General features: G+C 42.6%; 1 protein-coding gene across 6 annotated transcripts in view; it reads left to right on the top strand.

Annotated features, from left to right (window-relative positions):
• Positions 1-2,770: 2,770 nt before the first annotated feature.
• RBM33 (RNA binding motif protein 33) overlaps positions 2,771-20,135 on the top strand; it is a 111,436-nt gene continuing 94,071 nt past the window's right edge. For all 6 annotated transcript variants that reach the window (XM_085005063.1, XM_085005061.1, XM_085005060.1 and 3 more), the window contains exons 1-2: positions 2,771-2,996; positions 17,662-17,740. In XM_085005063.1, coding sequence (XP_084861189.1) covers positions 2,954-2,996; positions 17,662-17,740 — 122 coding nt within the window. In that variant the 5' untranslated portion in view covers positions 2,771-2,953. The remainder of the gene's footprint in view (positions 2,997-17,661; positions 17,741-20,135) is intronic.

Below are 20,135 nucleotides of genomic sequence, written 5' to 3'. Positions count from 1 at the left end.
CTGGTTTCCTTTTTCTCAGCTCCGTGACCACAGGTCTGTGCTGCCTGTGGCCCAATGTTGGAAAATCATTCCCCTCCCCCCCAATTGGTTCAGTTTTCAAGGTACCATGTGAAGGAAGTCTGTCTCAGTGCCTCTGTCATGACCAGAAGTGGCAGTTGCGTCCTGGTTGTTTTGAGGTCTCCTTTGTGGATGCTGTTCAGTTTCCCCACATGTGCCTAGGTGTGGATTTATTTTTCCTGCTTGATGTTTTTATGCCTCCTGTATTTGTGGGTTTATATCTTTCATCTGTTCTTAAAAGGAATCATCTTTTTAATGTCTCTTTTCCATTCTCTATATTCTCTACATTTTGGAACTCCAATTTGTCATGAATCTGATATTCTCGTTCCACTCGCCCAAATTCCTTCCTTCCTCCTTTCTTTTTGATTGCAACCACAATATATAGAAGTTCCTGGGGTAGGGATCAAATCCAAGCCATAGCTTCAACCTACAGTTGTGCCACAGCTGCAGCAACACCAGATCCTTAACCCACTGTGCCATGGCGGGAACTCCAACAATGACATTTTAAAACAATTTTCTCTTTGCTCCTTTGTTTTGAAGCAATAAAAACTTACCAAGTTCAACAGACAGAAAAATTAAAACACTTTTATTCTGAACCACTTGAGAATAAGTTCATGACTTATGCCCTGTCACCCCAAGTACTTGTGTAAAAGGAAAGAACCAATCTGACTCCACATTGGATTTTTTTTTTTTTTACTTTAACCTTTGTACTCTATTGCGTTTACTGTACATTAATCACTAAAAGAATGTTGCCTATAACCTGAAATATGCAGGACAGCCCATTCTCAAGGATCTGATCTTTAAAGGCCTAACACTTCTCCATCCATGTAGCAGAAAAAAAAGCTGCAGAATAGAGAGTAGCGTTTGTCTTGGTGGAGGTTTATAGGAAGACTGTGACCAGACCCAGGGGACAGCTTCAAGAACAAAGGATTCTGGTACCAAGAAGTTTGCAACAAGCAACCACAACCGTTCCTCTTTTAGTATAAAAGAAGGCGGTTCTTTGTGACGTGATCTTCTTGGTCTGCTGGCTTGGTGAATACAACGACTTGTCTCTCCGTTTATTGGCCTGGCATGGGAAAGTGGTATGAGAGTGGTAACACTTTAGTCTGCACTCTCTACAAAGACATACCACTTACAATCATCAAAATAAGGAAGTTAATTTTGCTGTATTACTCCCATCTTATCTCCAGACTCTGGATTTTTGCAAGTTGTTTCAATAACATTCATTACAGTGAAAGGATCCAGTTCAGAATCATGTATTGGATTCAGTGGTCATGTCTTTTTTTTTTTTTTTTTTTTGTCTTTTTAGGGCTGCACCCACAGCATAGGGAGGTTCCCAGGCTAGGGGTCTAATTGGAGCTGTAGCTGCTAGCCTACGCCAGAGCCACAGCAATGCCAGATCCAAGCTGCGTCTGCGACCTATACCACAGCTCATGGCAACACTGGATCCTTAATCCGGCCAGGGATCGAACCCAAAACCTCATGGTTCCTAGTCAGATTCCTTTGCGCTGTCCCACGACGGGAACTCCGGTCATGCCTTTTTTTCTTCAGTCTGAAACATGTCCTCTGGCTTTGGCTTTCATAATTTTGACACTCTTGAAGATTAAACGCCAACTGTTTTGTGGTATGTCCCCCATTTTTTGGTCCTTACTTTTTCGAGATTAGACTCAGTGAGGTATCTGTGACAGGATTTTATCACAGAAGCGATGCTGTTTCTTCTTACTGCATCCTTTCCGGTGGCACACAATTCAGATTTACCCCATTCCTGAAAATTTTTACTTCCTTCAGTTAAGGTGTTTCAGAGGCTTTTCCACCTGAAATTATTCTTTTCCACTAACAGTGCAGCGCTCCCCTGTGCCACTTGCAATTCTGGAATCCTAAGAAGTCCTTTGACACCTCCGAGCCAAGGTCTTTGCTCAGCCTTCTCTTTCCACCCTTTCCTTTCCCCATAAGCCCTACATTCATTGTTACTGAAGCAACCTTTGCAGCTTGCGTGTTCTTAAAGGCCTCATTACATCCGCACCGGTCTTCCCCGTCCCCAACTGCCAACAAGTCAGAAGTCGCCTTCGGATGCCTGATCCCAAGCATCCCTCAGCCTTGTCCAACTCTTATCTCCCAGGACCCTTCCCTTAAGGTCACTTATTAGCATCCCGCTGTCGGACAAGTCTTGCAGCTCAAACGCTACCTCTCGCGCACATGTCGCTACGGCGGCCGTTCCGGCCGCACCCGCTCAGCGCACCTGCCTCCGCCGCAGACCCCCCAGTGCGCATGCCCGGCACCACCCCCACGGCGTGCTCGTCCCCGCTGTCAGCCCGCAGCGCAGTTTACTCCGCCCCCCGCCGCGCGCCGCACAGTCCAGACACAGACAGCAAGCTCCGGCCCCATTACCGGGCGCGGGATCTCCTCCCTCACTCTTCCAACGGGACCTCCGCCGGCCGTAAAGCTCGGCGCCAACTGCTGCAAAGCGACTCACGACAGAGCCCGGGGCCGAACTACGGCGGGCCGCCTCCCCCGCCCCCCTTCAAACACTGGGGTTTCTGGAGCGGAACGAGGCGGCCGCTGGTGTGTTTGCCTTCCGCCCTCGGCCTGCGTCCCTCGGAGGCGGCTCGGAGCCGCCGCGGCCTGCAGGGGAGGCCCCGCGCCGGTGCCTCCCGGCCGCCATCATCCCGGCGTGCACCTCGGCGGCGGGCCGAGCCGGCGGCCATGTTGCGATAGTTTGTTGTTTTCTTCCTGCGGAGGAGCAGGCCGGAGGGGCCCGCGACCCGCCGGCCGCGCCGCCCCCCGCGCCCCCGGCCCGGCCCGCCGCCCCGGCCCGCCGCCCCCCGTCCTCCCTGCGCGTCCCTGGGCCCCGGCTGGCTTGGTGGGGCGAGGCTGAAGGCCGGGCCCAGTGCACACCATGGCGACCGCCCTGGGAGCGGGCGGAGGAGCCGGCGCCGGAGGTAAGGGAGGCGGCGCCGCGCGGGAGGCGGCTGTGGCGGTGGGGGTTCCGGGGGCCGCTCCTGGCCGTCGGGGGTCTGGTCCCCTGAGAGGCGGGCGGGGGCCGGGCCTCGGCGTGCCCGCCGCCCTGGCGTCGCCAAGCGCCAGGCCCACCGGAGGCGGGGCGCCGGCCTGGGTGGGGGGCAGCTGTGGCCCCGGGAGGGTGGTCCCGACGGTTCCGGGAGGTTTCCAGGCCGGTGCCGCAACCGGGCCAGACCGAGGACGGGTTCTGAGAGAGCGGTCTCCGCGAGCTGCTCTCGTGCTCTGGGAGCTCCTCAGTCGTGGGGTACGAGCCCACTAGTGCTGGGTTATCAGCACCTTGCAGACGTGGGAACCGGACCGAAGAGGTTTAGATACCGGTGCAGTGCCTTTGGGTGTTTCCTTCGTTGTCCAAGCGTAGATGAGTTCGAGAGGGTACTTAGTGAAAACACATTTCAGGTAAAATCACTTTTTGGTTGGAACCCCATTTTGTGGATGGAGGGCTTTTTTTTTTTTTTTTTTTTTTAATAATGGGAAAAAAAACCCACTTGAAAGTGACTTGTATGACTGTTCGAAAACTTTGATGAAGGAGCCCCTTAGATGATGAAAGTATGAACCGCGACAGCATTTGAGGTTGTTTTCGTTATTGAGACGTGTAACCATCCTTTTGTGTATTTTTTTTTTTAGTGATGCTTGCTTATGAGCACGTTGCCATAGTCCTGCCTAGGACTTTGAGACGCTGCTTTGGCAAAATGAGACCAAACGCAGCAATGTCGCTCCTGGCAGTACGATTTGGTGTAGACTTTTTATTTATTTATTTATTTATTTATTTTTTGATCAGATGACTTTTGCGTGTTAGAGCTGAAGCTTTCCAGTTAAAGTTTGAAAAGATGTGTGCTTTTCTTAGTTGGTTGCTTTCTGGCGGTCAAAGTCGTGGTTTTGTATCCTTGTCACAGTATAGTCTGGAAACTCCTGGGTCAGGACTGGTTTCATTAATGCTAAGGTTATTTGCATGTTTCACCTCTCTGAGCATGGAGGAGTTTTCCCCAGGCTGTGTGACACGTGAACGCTTTGTCGTGTAGACGGATGAGGGAATGTGTTCTTATGTTTTCATGTTTCTCATTTTACTTTCGAAGGAAGCAAATGTCAGTGAATGCAATCCACAGAAACAGAAGCTTTTTGGCGGCCTCAATAAATCTGAGTCCAGAAAGTTTGGGAATTGCTATTTTAGGGGGTTAGGTAGGTTTGATCCTTTGTGATTTTTCCCTGGCGCCTGGTTTCCCATCGCTCTTAGTCTAAAGGCAGACTCGAGGCACCGAGGCGCGTGAGTTCTGCAGGCTCGGCCCCCCGCCTCCCCAGGCTGTTGGTCAGCCTGCCCTCCCTCTGGTCTCCTTCAAGCTCCTTGCCAGGCCGATCTTCTGTCCCACGTGTGTCTATCTCTTCCTTTCGTGCCTCTCTCTCCTTGGTTCGGTGGCACCCTAGTTTCTTCAGAACATTTATGGCAGTTTGTAATTTTATTTGGTTATTTCCTTTTTTAAAACGTCTCTTCTTAACAAGACTATGTTAAGTAGTCTGTAAGCCCCTTGAGGACAGGAATACTGCATGTTTTACCTTCCTTGTATTCCAAGTTCCTGGCATGTTCAACAAATATTCGAGGAGTGAATGAAAGTGAAAACTTTTCTCTCTGAATCCCTTTGCACCTTGTTAGCAAACGTAAGTTGCACATTTACAGCTGTGTGGCCTTTTACGGTTTAAGGTGGAATCACATATTCCTTAGTTGGCTTTGTTCACGTAAGATTAGGTCTTGGCATGGAGTTCCTGTTGTGGTGCAGCGGAAACGAATCTGACTAACATCCGTGAGGATGCAGGTTCGATCCCAGGCCTCACTCAGTGGGTTAAGGATCCGTCGTTGACGTGAGCTGTGGTGTAGGTCGCAGACACGGCTCGGATCCCGAGTTGCTGTGGTTGTGGTGTAGGCCAGCAGCTGCAGCTCCGATTCAGCCCCTAGCCCGGGAGCTTCCATATATGCCATGGGTGCAGCCCTAAAAAGACAAAAAAAGTAAAAAAGAAGAGTAGGTCCTGGCAGTCTCTTCTGTGGTAATAGGTGAGAGTTAGTATGGGTCCACCATTTATTGATTAGCTGTTTTTGTATTGATGGGCATTTGGCTTATATGTTCTTTTTTACTACAGACGCCTCTTGGTGTGCTTAAACCAATATTTCTGAAGGCGTGATTCCTCTAGAAGTGGAAATAAGGTGGTGAAAGCTATATGTATTTAAAGTTGTGGTGGCTGTTGTCAAGTTGTCTTCAAGTTGGTACCATTTTACCCGCTCCATCAGTAGTGTATGAATGTACTCCATTTCCCATAGTCTTCTAAGAATCTTTTTGATAATCTCTTGAGGCAGGAAGATAGCCTCAATATTGTGATTTATATTTTCCTGATTGCTACTGAAATTAAACATCTTTTCATGCATTATATTTATTTATTTTTCTGTGACTTGCCTGTTTGTATCATTTGTCTTTTTTTAATTGGGTGGTTGATCTCTTCGTTATTATTTTAAAATACTTTGTTATGTTAGGATTATAAACCCTTTATTGTGCTTGCTCATTAACCTTGCTTTTTTAAACTTTTCACTGAAAGTTTTAAAGTTTTACCTTATGAAATATCTTGCCACTTAAAAAATTTTCTTTTGACATATAGTTGACTTATAAAGTTGTGTTAATTTCAGGTGACTAGCAAAGTGGTTCATTTATACGTATTTATGTTCTTTTTCAGATTCTTCTCCTGTCACTTGTTTTTATGCATCTTTTTTCATACTGGTGTCTCCTTGCCAAGAGTTCTTTTATGCTTTTAACATTGTATGCTTCTGTGCTTTTTTTATATTTAGCTTTTATTCCATATGGAATTTTATTTTGGGTGTGGTGTGAATTTGGGGCTTCTAATGGTTCTGATACAATTTATTGAATTCTCATCTTTTCTGTCGTTATATTAAATTCTCGTTCATAGTTTTTAAAAACTATTGCTTCACAGTTTGTGTATGTGTATGTATCATGGTATGTTTTTCAGAAATTTCTTGATCTGTGCATTTTTAAAAAATGAGCTTTAGAATCATCAATCACAGTCTTAAGAATTCTGCTTTAATTCTTATTGGGATCATATTGAGTTTATTAATATAACTTGGGGATGATGGCTGTTTTTATAATATGGGTTCTTTTGTCCAGCAACAAGAACGTCTTAAGTTCTTTTTTGTCCATCAGTCACCTGCCACATGTTTCAGCACCTGCTCTGTGCTGGGCTGATTGGAGAGGTTGGGATGCAGAGTGAGTACGGCAGACAGATCCCTTCTTTGTGGAACTTACCAGTAAAATTGTGTCTTTATGGTTTTCTCACATTTCTTGTTAGTTTTATTCTTAGACGTTTTGTTGTTGTTGTTGTGGGTGGTATTTTTTTTTTTTTTTTTTTTGATCATATTACTTTCTGAAATTTGTTTCCGATCTACTATAGAAAAACCTTTTTTTTTTTTTTTTTTTTAGTAGTTTAGTGCTTTAGATTTTCTAGTCAGATATTCGTATCTGTCGTCTCTTCCATTACGGTGTGATATCTCTTACTTTTTCTTGTGCTTCTTGTTCTAGCAACATTCATTGCCAAGTCCTCCAGTATAATGTTGGGTAGTAGGGGTGATGCTGGCTGGCATCTTTATCTTGTCATCTTGTTCTGAGTTTGAGTGTTCTTTTAATATTTTACCCTTGAGTATGGGATTTGCTGTAGATTTCTAGTAGCTGTTGTTTGTATAGCTAAGAAAGTATGTTTTGGAGTGGGGGTTAATTTTTTCAAATGCTTTTTCTGTGTTGTTGAGATGATCATGGGGTCCTTCTTTCATCTCTCCCTGTCATGTATTGTCTCGCTGGATTTCCAGTGCCGAATCAGCCGTGTGTTATTTGCTTCAGAACCTTCTGGTTCTGCAGGTTTTCTTCTTTTTAATGTTTTGTTGCTCTTCATTTTAGGATTTATCTGTGATCATAAAGAGATCACAGCTAAATACTTAAGAAAACATAGAAAAGATAGTTTTCTCCCTTTGTATTTGTGCATGTTCATGTGCTGTTTTGTAAGGTAGGCTTGTTTCCTAGAATGAGTTGTGAAATTTTCTGGGGTGTTGTAGAAATCTCTTTGTTAGATGTGAGTGAATTCTTGTCTGCCAAGCCATTTGGGTCTATTTCTTGTTTGTTTTTTGGTTTCTTCTGTTATTATTGCTTGGTTTAGCCTTTTTTTTTTTTTTTTTTTTTTAATTTTCTAGGGCCGCACTTGCGGCATATGGAGATTCCCAGGCTAGGGGTCTAATTGGAGCTGCAGTTGTCAGCCTATGCCAGAGCCATAGCAACGCGGGATCCGAGCCGTGTCTGTGACCTACACCACAGCTCATGGCAACACGGGATCCTTAACCCACTGAGCAAGGGCAGGGATCGAACCCACAACTTCATGGTTCCTAGTCAGATTTGTTAACCACTGAGCCACGACGGGAACTCCGGTTTAGCTTTTTTAAATCCATGAGTCAATTTTGATAATTTTTTCTGGAAAAATTATTCTTTATGTTTTCAAATTAGCAAATACAGAGTTAAAGGTCTCGCTTTCTGAGGATAGGTGTGTTGAAGGTAAGTTTTTTGAGACCTGTGCATCTCTGAATAAATTTTTATCTTCATACTTAATTGATGATTTGATAAGGTCTTAAAGTCTAGATTTGTTGAATTCATTTTCTTTATAGACTTTTGGTTGTATTGCTGTGTTGTCTTCTGGCTTTCAGTTCTGTCAAATCTGATGACAGTCTGATTCCTTATCATTTGTATGTGACCTTTTTTTTCTCTCCTTGGAAGGTTTTAACCACATGCACACTCGTTCTAAAATTTCATTAGCATGGGTTTTTTTCTTTTTTTAAAATTAAACTCATTTTTAAATTGAAATATAGTTGATTTACAATGTTGTGTTAATTTCTACTGTACAGTAAAGTGACTCAGTTATACACGTATATACATTCTGTTTTATGTTGTGTTCCATTATGGTTTAATCACAGTATATTGAATATGGTTCCCTGTTTTTTATATTTTTTGTGTTGTGTGTTTGGTGGATACCTTAGTTTGGAAATATGATTCCTTCAGTTCTGGAAAAATTTTTAATGTTATTCTCACTTTCTAAAATTCTTATTGGATTTCGATGCTTCATTTATATGTAAAATGTAGGCGTAATGAGGCAGTTCATTAAGATTATTTTGGAAGGGTAAGTACTTCGATGGTTCACAGAGTCAAATTAAAGACTGCAGAAAGGCAGAAGTCAGGGCGGTTCTGGGCCTTGGGCAGGCTCGCACCTGCTGCTGGCTCTTGTTCTTGCCAGGCTCTTGGCTGTCATTTCCTCTTGGAGTATTTTTCTTGAAGTATCAGATACAGGGATTCTGTTCCTGTTTGGCCAGGCGCTGTTCATCTTCAGCTGATAAATATGGGTCCACTGTTTTAGATCTCTTGATACTCTGGTACTTAATATATAATTCCATTTTTTAAAATTTGGCGACCAACTTGATTAAAAAAAGACAACACAATTCAAAGAGAGCATGTGTCATATAGGTCACCGGATTGCAACCTGTACTTTATAGGGTGATTCTGCCTTCACGATTTAGTAAGTTCCGTGAATTTGTGATCTTCCTGCCCAGACATGGAGGGAGTCATGGTTACCCTTTCATGCTTTTACATAGGAGATCAGAGAGTTTGTTTCTACAGTTACTTCCGAACTAAATTCAAGGGCGTTTTACTTACTGTTTGGTAGACCTGAGTTTAAATCTGGTTTTGCTCTTTGCTAGCTTTGGTTAGTCTTTTGTTCATGTCTGTAAAAGGAGAATTTGGGGATGGATTAAATGAGGAAATGAATATAAAAATATTAGCTTGTTGAAGTAAAATAAAGCCTCGCTTCAGCTCTAAAGTAGTGCTGGGTTTATTTGAATTTTATCATTTTTATTTTAGTTAGGACAGAAGCCATGCTTTGCATTCCAAGTTTGAAGGGTTTTAACACAGGAGTTAGAGGTTTATACAGCCCTTGGGAAGGCTCGAGGTGCAACTGTCAGGAAAGCTTTTTCTGATAATCTGAGCCTGCCTCTAAGGGGGAGCCTGTTGTAAGCTGTTGTAGCTCTGAAGACTACTGCAGACGCTCCAGTGGGCCTTCTCCGTCTGCAGCACAGTGGGGGTTGACTTTTGATGGAATTGAGTCTCAAGAAGCCCGGTGACCAGCTCTTTCAAGCACAGCTGCCACTCATGGTTTTCAAGAGCTCATTCTGACGTCTGAGAGCTCCATATCTGGTGTGTGTGTGTGTCCTGTCTCTGAGAATAACTGATGAGAATTGTGCTTCAGACCTGTGACTGCCTTGCCTGCATGCTCGTACTCAAACCCACACAGGGAAGGTGCTCTGGGAACCGGTGTTCCTTCTCTGCACCCTGTGTGGAGGATGGGGCCCGGAGGCCGCTCGGGTTCCCTCTGTCCTGGAAGGAGAAGTAGGTGGGCGGAAGGGCTTTCTCTCCCTCTGACATTTCTTCCCTTAGACATCACCCAGTTAGCAACGAACCTTTAGCAATTTAGAAGGTTTCACGTTTTAAATGAGCAGGTCTAGATTGTTGGGAAGAGAAATTGTCATTTTCTCTAGGTTCTAAGTCACGATGAGAATATTTAGTTGGCTGAACTTAGCCCACTTGTCCTCTTTCAGGCTGCCTGGGCTGACAGAACTCAAGGATCTAGCTTTTAGGGATTCCATGTTGGGAGGCAGAGCCCTGTCTTTTTTCAGGACTTGTACTGGATTGATTTCCAAACACAGGACGAGCACCTTCCCTGAGACAGGCAAACGGATGGTCACTGTGCGCTCGGCTTTAAAAACAAAATACAAAGTTCATTTTAGGGAAACCTGTCCATGGTGCCACATAAGTAAGAAATATTTAAAACAGGACTACAGATTATTTTTTGAGCAACGCGATGTAGGGGCTCTTTCTGAAAATTTTGCTTGGTTGCTCAGAATTTGATGGTTATACTGTAGGAGCAAGTATGTTCACTTTCAAAGTTCTTGAATGTTAGCTTGATTCTTTTTTCCTAGTTACTGTTTAAATAAAGGTCCAGATTTCCTCACCTGTGAAATGTGGAATTTTGACTTGTTAGTGATTGAAAACATGAACAAGTGTGTGTGAGAATGGTGTTGAGGCAAAAGAGGTTGAGAACCTTTAGATTAGAGCAAAGATTGGCAAACTTTGTAAAGGGCCAAACAATAAATATTTTAGGCTTTGCAGATCACACAGAGTGCTCTCTGCCCCTGTAGCTTGAAAGCAACTATAGACAGTACATACTTGAATTAGCATACAGTGTTCCAATAAAAGTTTATTTACATAAGTCAAAAGCAGGTGGCAGCCCTTAGTGACCTGTGAACTGTAGTTTACTGACCTGACCCTTGGACCAGACAATGGCTAGAACCTTATTCCAAACTAATATTCTGTGGTTTCTAAATTACAGGTTCCTGGAAAAGCTGAGGAAACAATAAGAACGCTGAGTAAAAGAGTTGTGTTAACTATAGATTTCTAATTGCTGTAATTGAAAACTGTAAAAATTCCAATAGTTTTTAGTTTTGTTGATGTGGAAAGTTGACTTCTTAGTAAAACGGCATGTTTAGGATAACGTTTAGCTTTAGAAGGAGTTTCTAGGTAAAGGCATTGATCACTCTTGTGCTGCGGAGTTCATCTTCTCCTTGGTGTTCAGAGGTGGTCTTTTCTTGCTTTAAAACTCTGGACTACTGCGGACTCATTTTATTCTCTTGGTTCTGCTCAGTATGGCAGGTAAAGTGGAACTTAAAAAAAAAGAATTTGACTATATTCTGAAGGAGAACAGAAGGGAAATGACTACAGAAAATCAAAGAACAAAAATAAGCACACAGAGTTCTTGTTTTAGTTTGTTTCTTAGGATTTTGAGTTATGGTTCTTTTTTTTTTTTTTTTGTAGCGATTTTTATTTTTTCCATTATAGCTGGTTTACAGTGTTCTCTCAATTTTCTGCTGTACAGCACGGTGACCCAGTCACACATACAGTATACATTTTTTTTCCCTCACAGTATCTTGTCCACCATAAGTGACTAGCCATAGTTCCCAGGGCTACACAGCAGGATCTCATTGCTCCTCCGTTCCAAAGGCAGTAGTTTGCATCTGTTAACCCCAAGCTCCCAATCCATCCCACTCCCTCCCTCTCCCCTTTGGCAACCACAAGTCTATTCTCCAAGTGCACGATTCTCTTTTCTGTGGAAAGGTTCCTTTGTGGCGTATATTAGATTCCAGATATAAGTGATATCATACGGTATTTGTCTTTCTCTGACTTACTTCACTCAGTATGAGAGTCTCTAGTTCCATCCATGTTGCTGCAAATGGCATTATTTTGTTCTTTTATATGGCTGAGTAGAATTATTCTTTTTATGTCTTTTTATTTTCCATATTCCAGGTGGAAAGAAAGTATGTTTTGTTTCTGCTTTATTAAATGTGTTTTTTTCCCCCTTTGCTTAATGTGTTTTTGTCCAGGTACAAAGTTACCCGCATTTACAGCCGTTCTTGTCTCCTGGGGATTCTAGTTGTTTTCCACTTCCTTTAGGTGTTTGGTTTCTCTCCTCAGTGTTTTCATAGTTCTTCATTTATAGGTCTTTCATATCTTTTACTGTGATTATCCCTAGTTTGGATTTCATATTTTTATGTTATTGCAAAGATTTGTTTTTTAACTTAATTTCCAGTTGTTCATTCCTTGTGTGTAGAAAAACTATTGATTTTTTAATATTGACCTTATGTTTTGCAACTTTGTTCTCTTATTAGTTTCAGAGCCTTTTTTCATAGATTCTGTATGCTTTTCTATATAGCTGATCATGTTTGCTGTGAATAATGACAGTTTTACTTCTTTTCAATCTGAATTTCTTCTATTTCATTTTCTTGTCTGGTTGCACTAGGTAGAACTTTGTTACAGTGCTGAATTGCAGGAGCAGAAATGACAGTCCCAGTCTTGTCCCTGATCCTAGCTGAAGGCACTGAGTCTTTTTTTTTTTTTTTGGTCTTTTTGCCATTTCTTGGGCTGCTCCTGCTGCATATGGAGGTCCCCAGGCTAGGGGTTGAATTGGAGCTGTAGCCGCTGGCCTACACCAGAGCCACAGCAACGTTGGATCCGAGCTGCGTCTGTAACCTACACCACAGCTCACAGCAACCCTGGATCCCTAACCCACTGAGCGAGGCCAGGGATTGAACCTGCAACCTCATGGTTCCTAGTCGGATTGGTGAACCACTGAGCCACGACGGGAACTCCAGCATTGAGTCTTTACATGTGATGTTTGCTGTGGGTTTCCCTTCCTTCCTCCCTCCCTTCTCTCCCTTTTTAAGGCTGTACCCTCCTCATATGGAAGTTCCCAGGCTAGGGTCCAGTCGGGCTGCCAGCCCACACCACAGCCACTGCAACGTGAGATCCGAACGGCATCTGCCACCTGCACCACAGCTCATGGCAATGCCAGATCCTTAGCTCACTGAGTGAGGCCAGGGATCAAACCCACGTCCTCCTGGATCCTAGTTGGGTTTGTTACTGCTGAGCCATGACGGGAACTCATAGGTTTTTCTGTGCCCTTTGGTCAGGTTAGGAAAATTCTCTTCTTAATTTAGTGAGAGTTTTTATAAGGAATGGATATTGGTTTTGGTTAATGTTTTTTCTACTTATATTGAGATGATAATCTGGTTTCCTACTTTTAGTTTAATATGCTGTATCAAATTGATTTTCTAAAAAAAAATCTTCAATCTAGAATATTAGGTGAAACCAGCCATTCCTGGGATACACCTATGTGATCATGATGTAGAGATATATATTACCCTTTTAAAGTATTGTTGAATTCTATATACTGATGTTTTAAAGAGGATTTTTGCATGTGTGTTCACAGAGAATAATGGTCTAGTTTTTTTTTTCTTTTAAATCTTTGTCTGGTTTTATAATGGCCTCATAGAATTAGTTTGAAAGTGTTTTTTCTAGTCTGTTTCATGTATCTCTGCTTTGATCTTTTTATTTATTTCCTTTTGCTGTCCTTTGGTTAAACTTCCTCTTTTTTTCTCTAGTTCCTCAAGATTTAAAGTGAGGCTTTTGATTTGAAATCTTTCCTGTTGGTGTAGGCATTACAGCCGTAAATTTCCCTCCAAGAACTGCTTTTGCTGCACCCCATGAACTTGAGTATGTTGTGTTTCTATGTTTATAGGTTTCAAAGTACTTCTTATTTCCCTAGTTATTTCTTCTTTGCCCCATTGGTTGAAGAAATGTGTTGTTTAATTTCCATGCATTTGTGCATTTTTAACTTTCTCTTCCATAACTGGTTTCTAGTTTTATTATACAGTTGACTCTTGAACGGTGCAGGGGTTTGGGGAGCCAACCCCCATGCAGTTGAAAGTCCACATATAACTTTGCAGTTGGCTCTCCATGCCCGAGGTTCCACGTCTGTGGATTCAACCAACTGTGGATTGTGGAGTACTGTAGTATGTAGTTACTGAAAAAAAAAATACACATGTAAGTGGAACCTGTGCAGTTCATTCCAGTGTTGGAAAAGGGTCAACCTTTTTTTTAGTCAGAGACTATGCGTTGTATGATTTTGGCCCTTTTAAATTATTAAGGATTGTTTTATGGCCCAGCATATATCCCAGAGAATGTTCCAGGTACACCTGAGAAGAGTGTATATTTTGCTGTTGAGTGTTTTGAATTTATCTGTTAGGTTTAATATCCAGTATATTCTCATCTTTTTTTTTAATGATAGTATTATACTATTTATTTTTAAAATGAGTTTTACAAAGCTTTACAATGTCTTGTTTCTATTTAACTTAAATATAATCTTACCTAAATTTGATTACATCTGCAAAGACCCTGTTTCCAAATAAGGTGATATTCACAGGTGGGAATGGGCTGTAGGACCTAAATGTGTCATTTTGGGGCACACAGTTCAACTACAGAGAGTCTGCCAGCAGCAGATTCCTTTTGCCTTAGTTTATCTGTGAATGTATTTTATTTTGGTGGTTTGGCTGGATAGAGGTTTCTTTATTTTAGCATTTTGTATATGTCTCGATTTCCCTTGTTTCTGATGAGAATTAGCTGTTACTCTTACTGCAGTTGTGAGTGATGAGTGGCTTTTCTCTTGCTGCTTCTAAGGTTCTCTCCTTGTCTCTAAGATATTTGGGCTGTGATGTGTGTGTTTGTGGATCTCCGTGTTTGTTCTGTTTTGCGTTTGTTGAACCTTTTGGATGTGTAGATTAGTATTTACCTACACATTTGGAAAGTTTTCGGCTATTATTTCCTCAGGTATTTCTCCCTGCTCCTCTCTTTTCCTCCTGTTACACATACTGGTGTGCTTAATGTTACCGCATGCTTCTCTTCGTTTTTTTTTTCTGTTCTTTGCATTGGATTATCTCTATTGATCTAGTTTCAAATTTACCAATTTTTCTGCCAGTTTAAATCTGTCGTTGAGCCCTTTTAGTGAATTTTTCATTTCAGATATTTTTCAATGACAGAATTTCTTTTTGGTTCTTTTTAAATGACTTCTGTTTATTCGTATTATTTATTTGGTGCATCTTTGTCATCATATCTCCCTTTAGTTCTTTAATCATCATTTTGTTCAGTTCTTTGAGCATGCTTACAATGGCCCATTCGTCTTTTTCTGTTGAATCTGACATTTGGTCTTCTCACAGGCAGTTTCTGTTGCCTGCCTTTTTTCTGATAAGTTATGGGTTGTGCTTACCTGTTTCTTTGTGTGTTTTATAATTTCTTGTTGAGAATTGAACATTTTATAGGTAATACGTATAATGTGTCAGTCCTGGTGCTTGTCGCCCCACTTCCCCACCCCTAGGCCTGTTGGCACGTGTGTGTTTACCTGTGTGGTGGCTAGGTTTTAAGTGCTGTCTGTTCCACCTTCCACCCTACTCTGGGCAACTTCTCAGAAGCACCTGATGTCACTCCTCAGGGGCCACAGCCTTGGGCATGCCCACAGTCACCTTGCGAGGGTGGTGGTTTGGCTGGACCTCTTTCTGACTGTCCCTTTCTCTCATCACACTTTTGGCAGTGCCCTGGGACATAACTTGCTTTACTGGCTGAACAGTCAGATTCAGGCTCCTTTGACTGAATGGTGTCTGAGGTTAGCGTTTGAGGTCTGTTCTAAGCGAGGACCTTTGCCCATGTTTCCCAGTTTCTCTCTGGCACACTAGGCATCCTACAGTTCAGTCTCCCCCTCCACCCCTTTTCTTAGGGACACACCTGTGGCATATGGAAGTTCCAGAGCTAGAGGTCGAATTGGAAGTGGCAGCTGTGACCTTCACCACAGGAATGCCAGATCTGAGCCACATCTGCGACCTGTGCAGCAGCCAGGGGCAGTGCTGGATCCATAACCCACTGAGCGAGGCCAGGGATTGAACCTACATCCTCATGGATACTTGTTGGGTTCTTAACCCACTGAGCCACAGTGGGAACTCTCAGTTCAATGTTTATCTCCCCTTGGGCCAACTCTGAGCCCCAGTTCTTGTGTTGTGCTTGTCACATTTGAGTGACACTCTTGCTTTTGGAGCTGAGTTCCTGGGTGGCAGCAGGTGGTGGTGGGGGATGGGGGCATGCTGGCAGAAGCCCTAGACCTCTTTGTCTGACTTCTCTTGGTACAGAACCCCCATCCCACGACTTGGGGCAGGGATGGCCTGGGCTGCAGTTGTGTATGTACCACACGAGGGGCCTGGCTGGAAGGAGCCCCCACCTCTCGCTCACACTTAGCCAGAAGTTAGCCTCAGCACCAGGCAGGTTGGGCAGAGGCCTGTGTTCTTGGAGTGGAGTTGATGACTCCCTGAGCTGGGGTGGAGGAGGGAGTGCATCCTGGTTCAGAAAAAACTGCAAACTCATGCGGCTGCTCTTAACACATTTGAGTAGATTTCTTAAGTGTTTTCCATTTAATGTATGCCTGTGGAATCAGTTCCAGAGATATTAGTCATTTCATTAAGAATAATTTTCGTCAGTTTCACAGGGAGCGAGTGGGTTGGTGGAGCTCCTCCTGCTGTCATACTGGAAGTAGAAGCCTACTCATTCTTTAATCTCTTTTTTTTGTTTTTTGTTTTTTGTTTTTTTTTTAAAAAAGCACTTGTTCTGTTTGGTAGTGTATGGTAGGAATTGATGTATTAAGTTGTCAGAACTTTACTGGTTAATTTCTGGCCTCAGGCCGGAACACTTCCTGGGTTTTTATGAAGTTTATGTATCATTAGGCTCTTCTAGGTAGACTCTGTGGGGAGGCATATGCTGCTGCTTCTCATGTCTGCTTGCATGTGTTCTAAGATGAAAAACTTTAATTCCAGTTTTTTGATTTTCCTAGTAGTAAGAATAAATTTGAAAATGAATTAGGAGGAGTTCCTGTCGTGGTTCAATGAAAATGAATCCGACTTGTAACCATGAGGTTGTGGGTTCGATCTCTGGTATCGCTCAGTGGGTTAAGGATCTGGCATTGCTGTGAGCTGTGGTGTTGGTGGAAGACGCAGCTTGGATCCCGCGTTGCTGTGGCTGTGGCATAGGCTTGTGGCCTTCGACCCCTTGGCTGGGAACTTTCATATCCTTGGGTGTGGCCCTAAAAAGCAAAAAGCAAAGAAAATGAATTAGGAGATTATGGTGTGTATGCAAAATATACACTTAGTATGGGAAAAATGTAAAATGCTTATTAATATTTTCTGTATCGATTACATTAAAATGTTAAAATTTAACCTATTAAAATTCATTTGTTTATTTTTTAAAAGAAACATTTTTAAAATTCTTTTTTTAAAATTGAAGTATAGTTGTTTTATAATACTCTGTTTCAGGTGTACAACAAAATGATTCAGTTATTTGTTTTTTCAGATTACATTCCATTGCAGGTTATTACAAAATATTGAATATAATTCTATGTGTGATACAATAAATCCTTGTTGCTTATTTATTTTATATTTGCTTATTTATTTTATATTTCGTAGTTTGTATCTGTTAATCCTTTACTCCTAATTTGTTCCTTTTTTCCCTCATCCCTCTCCCCTTTGGTAACCCTAAGTTTGTTTTTTATGTCTGTGAGTCTGTTTCTGGTTTATTTCATCTATTTCTTTTTATTTTTTTTTTTAAAAGATACTAAAAAATTTGAAATTAGGTATGTGGCTTGTGTTGTATTTCTGTTGTTACTTCTCTACGTTATCTCTAATGCCCTTAAGTAGGTTTTTTATTTTTCATGATTAATCTGGAAAAATGTAAAGATTACAAAAAGTATTATAAAAGTCTCTTTAATTTTTAGCAAATCAGCAATTTTCCCCTTTTATAAACTCAAAACCCGTTCGTTTATAAAAATATTTTATTTAAATTTGTGATTTTCGAAAAAGCCTTCTATGAGTTTTCATGCTTAATAGTGTTCAGTAAATCAGTTTTATTTAGGTAGATACGTACTTGACATTTTAATCATTAAAAATGGTGAAAGTGTTTATAATTGTTGAATATGAAACTTTGAGTCGTTTAAAACGTCACGCCAGGAATTCTTAAACAGATTGTGTCAGTGTTGGAGTAGGAGTCTGCTGTGATTCGTAAGACTGACTTTCACGGCCTTTCCTCCCAGATGACGATTTCGACCAGTTCGATAAGCCGGGTGCCGAGCGCTCGTGGAGGAGGAGAGCTGCTGACGAGGACTGGGACAGGTACGGAAACCCCTGGCGACATGTCGCGGCCAAGCTGATTTAGCTCCTTCTGCCCCTTGGCCTGGCAGCGATCGATGTGGGCCGAAGGCGGTGTGTGGGCTGCCCTTGCTCCTTGCTGTGTGGGACTGTCCCCGCGGGGCCGAAGCAGGGCGGGGCTGCTCCAGGTGGACAGCTTTCCGGTGGGCTCCTGCTCCAGGCGCGTGTTGTCCCAGGGCTGCCAGCGGGGCGTTGGCTGTGCTCACACAGTGGTGGTATGGACTGGGTAGCACCCAGAGCTGTTGTTGGAGTGGTTGTGTGCCTGCGACGGCCACAGCAAGAGAGTTTCTCCACATCCTACACGATGCGTGGTTAGGCTTTCTAACATTTCTGCTGTTGTGATGTGTGTAAAATGGTATCTTGTAACTTCAGTTCCTATTTCTCTGATTACTAGTGAAGGTGAAGGTAGCTTTTTAGGAACACACACGCAGTATAAACAGTGTCCACAGTAATGATAGGTGTCAGTTTATTGGGGTAATGATGGCTTCTCGCGAGGAGTTCTTATAGAGGTTAGAGGGCTGTGCCCTGGGAAAAGTGCACAGGGGCACACCTGCTTGCCGTTGCAAACTGTGACGTCTCACAGGGTTTACTGAAACATTACATTACGAACTGTGTAATTCTTACAGCCTGTGTAAGGTTGATTGCTCTTCAGCGACTCTTAGGCGGTCCATAAAAAAATGGGAGCGTAGAACCGTCTCCTATAAAAGAAATAGCCCTGTTGGCAAGTACTGGTGCCTATAGCTGTGTGCAAGAGCCTGATGGGAGCTGAATAACTGGTGCCTAGCTGTGTGTAAGAGCCTGATGGGGAGCCGAATAACATCTCCTGTATTTTTCTAGTTTACTCACCACCTGCATTTTCTCTTCTGTCATTATCTGTTTGTATTTATGTCCGCTTTTCTTTTGTGTTGTTTATCTTTTCCTTATGATTTTAGGGATTCTTTATACTTCTTGAGATTTATTTTTTGTTCTTAGAGATAGATCCTCCCATGTATTCCTTTAAATAATAGTCTTCGAGTGGATTTTTATAAATAATATTGTTGATAACCTTTTCCTGTATGGCTTTTATTTGTTTTTTTATTTTTACTTATTTATTTGTGTGTGTGTGGCTGTAGCCACAGCATATGGAAGTTCCCAGGCCAAGGACTGAATCCGAGCTGCAGCTGTGGTAGTGACGCATCCTTTAACCCACTGTGCTGGGCTAGAGATTGAACCCGCACCTCCACAGCCACCGGAGCCCCTTCAGTCAGATTCTTAACTTGCTGCACCACAGCGGGAACTCTTACTCTCTTTTTATTAAAATATGAAAAAATGTATTTGGAAATCATTTCCAGACCTAAAGGAGGCTGGAAGAATAACCAAAACTCCTACAAGCCCTTCTCTCAGGCCCACAGTTGCTTTTGTGATCTTCATGTTATCACTCTCTCGCTCTTTACACACTCACACACACACACATGACGGTTTTCTTCCTGCACCGTTTGATGGTAGTTTGCAGGTATGATGCCGCTTTACTTCTGAATCTCCCATGGTTATCCAAGTTTTGTCAGTTGTCCCAATAATATCCTTTATAGCCAAAAACGAGTTTCTTTTTTTCTGGTTCAGGATTGAACTCGGGATCATACACTGCATTCCCCCGTTCTTTGTTTCTTCATATGGAAGAATTCTGCTCTTTGTCTCTCTCTTTTTTTCTTTTTTTTTTTGCCACCCCATGACACATGGAGTTCCTGCGCCAGGGATCTGATCGGAGCTGCAGTTGCCACAGCTGTGGGAACACTGGATCCTTAACCCACTGTGCCGGGCCTGGGATCCAACCTGCATCCCAGCACTCCCAAGACACCACCAGTCTCATTGTGCCACAGTGGGAACTCCCTGTAGTCTTTGTCTTTTATGACTTTGTGAAATTTTCGCGGAGGACATGCCAGTTATTTTGTAGACCAACCCTTGGTATGTCTTCTCAGGGCTAGATTCAGGTTCTGGGTTTGGTCAGGAGTGCTCTTTGGTGACTTGTGGCCAGAAGCATCCCTTCAGGAGGCACGTGATAGTCAGGCTGACTTCTGCTTTTGTCCTTAAGAAAAGTCTTCCCTGCCCTGCATTCTGCTTTGTCCTGTGAGTTCCTGGGGAAGTTTTAAAGTGTTTCTTGGTTTTTCTCTTTCTTTCCTTTTTTCTTTCCTTTTCTTTCTCTCTCTCTCTGTCTCTTTTCTCTCTTTCTACAGTTAAATGTATAATCAGCCTGAAATTTATTTATTTAGTTTTAAACTTGTTGAGAATTTCAAGCCTATATGAAATAATATAGAAGAGTGCAGGTGGGAGTTCTTGTTGTGGCACAGCGGAAACAAATCTGACTAGGAACCATGAGGTTGCA

The sequence above is a fragment of the Sus scrofa genome, chromosome 18 (assembly GCF_054392235.1).
Source record: "Sus scrofa isolate SSC_HxYL_T2T_F1_AM1 chromosome 18, Sscrofa_HxYL_maternal_Yorkshire_Landrace_v2.0, whole genome shotgun sequence".
NCBI classification, from domain to species: domain Eukaryota; kingdom Metazoa; phylum Chordata; class Mammalia; order Artiodactyla; family Suidae; genus Sus; species Sus scrofa.
The sequence above is the reverse complement of the archived record's forward strand: the minus strand, read 5'-3'. Positions and strand labels throughout refer to the sequence as shown.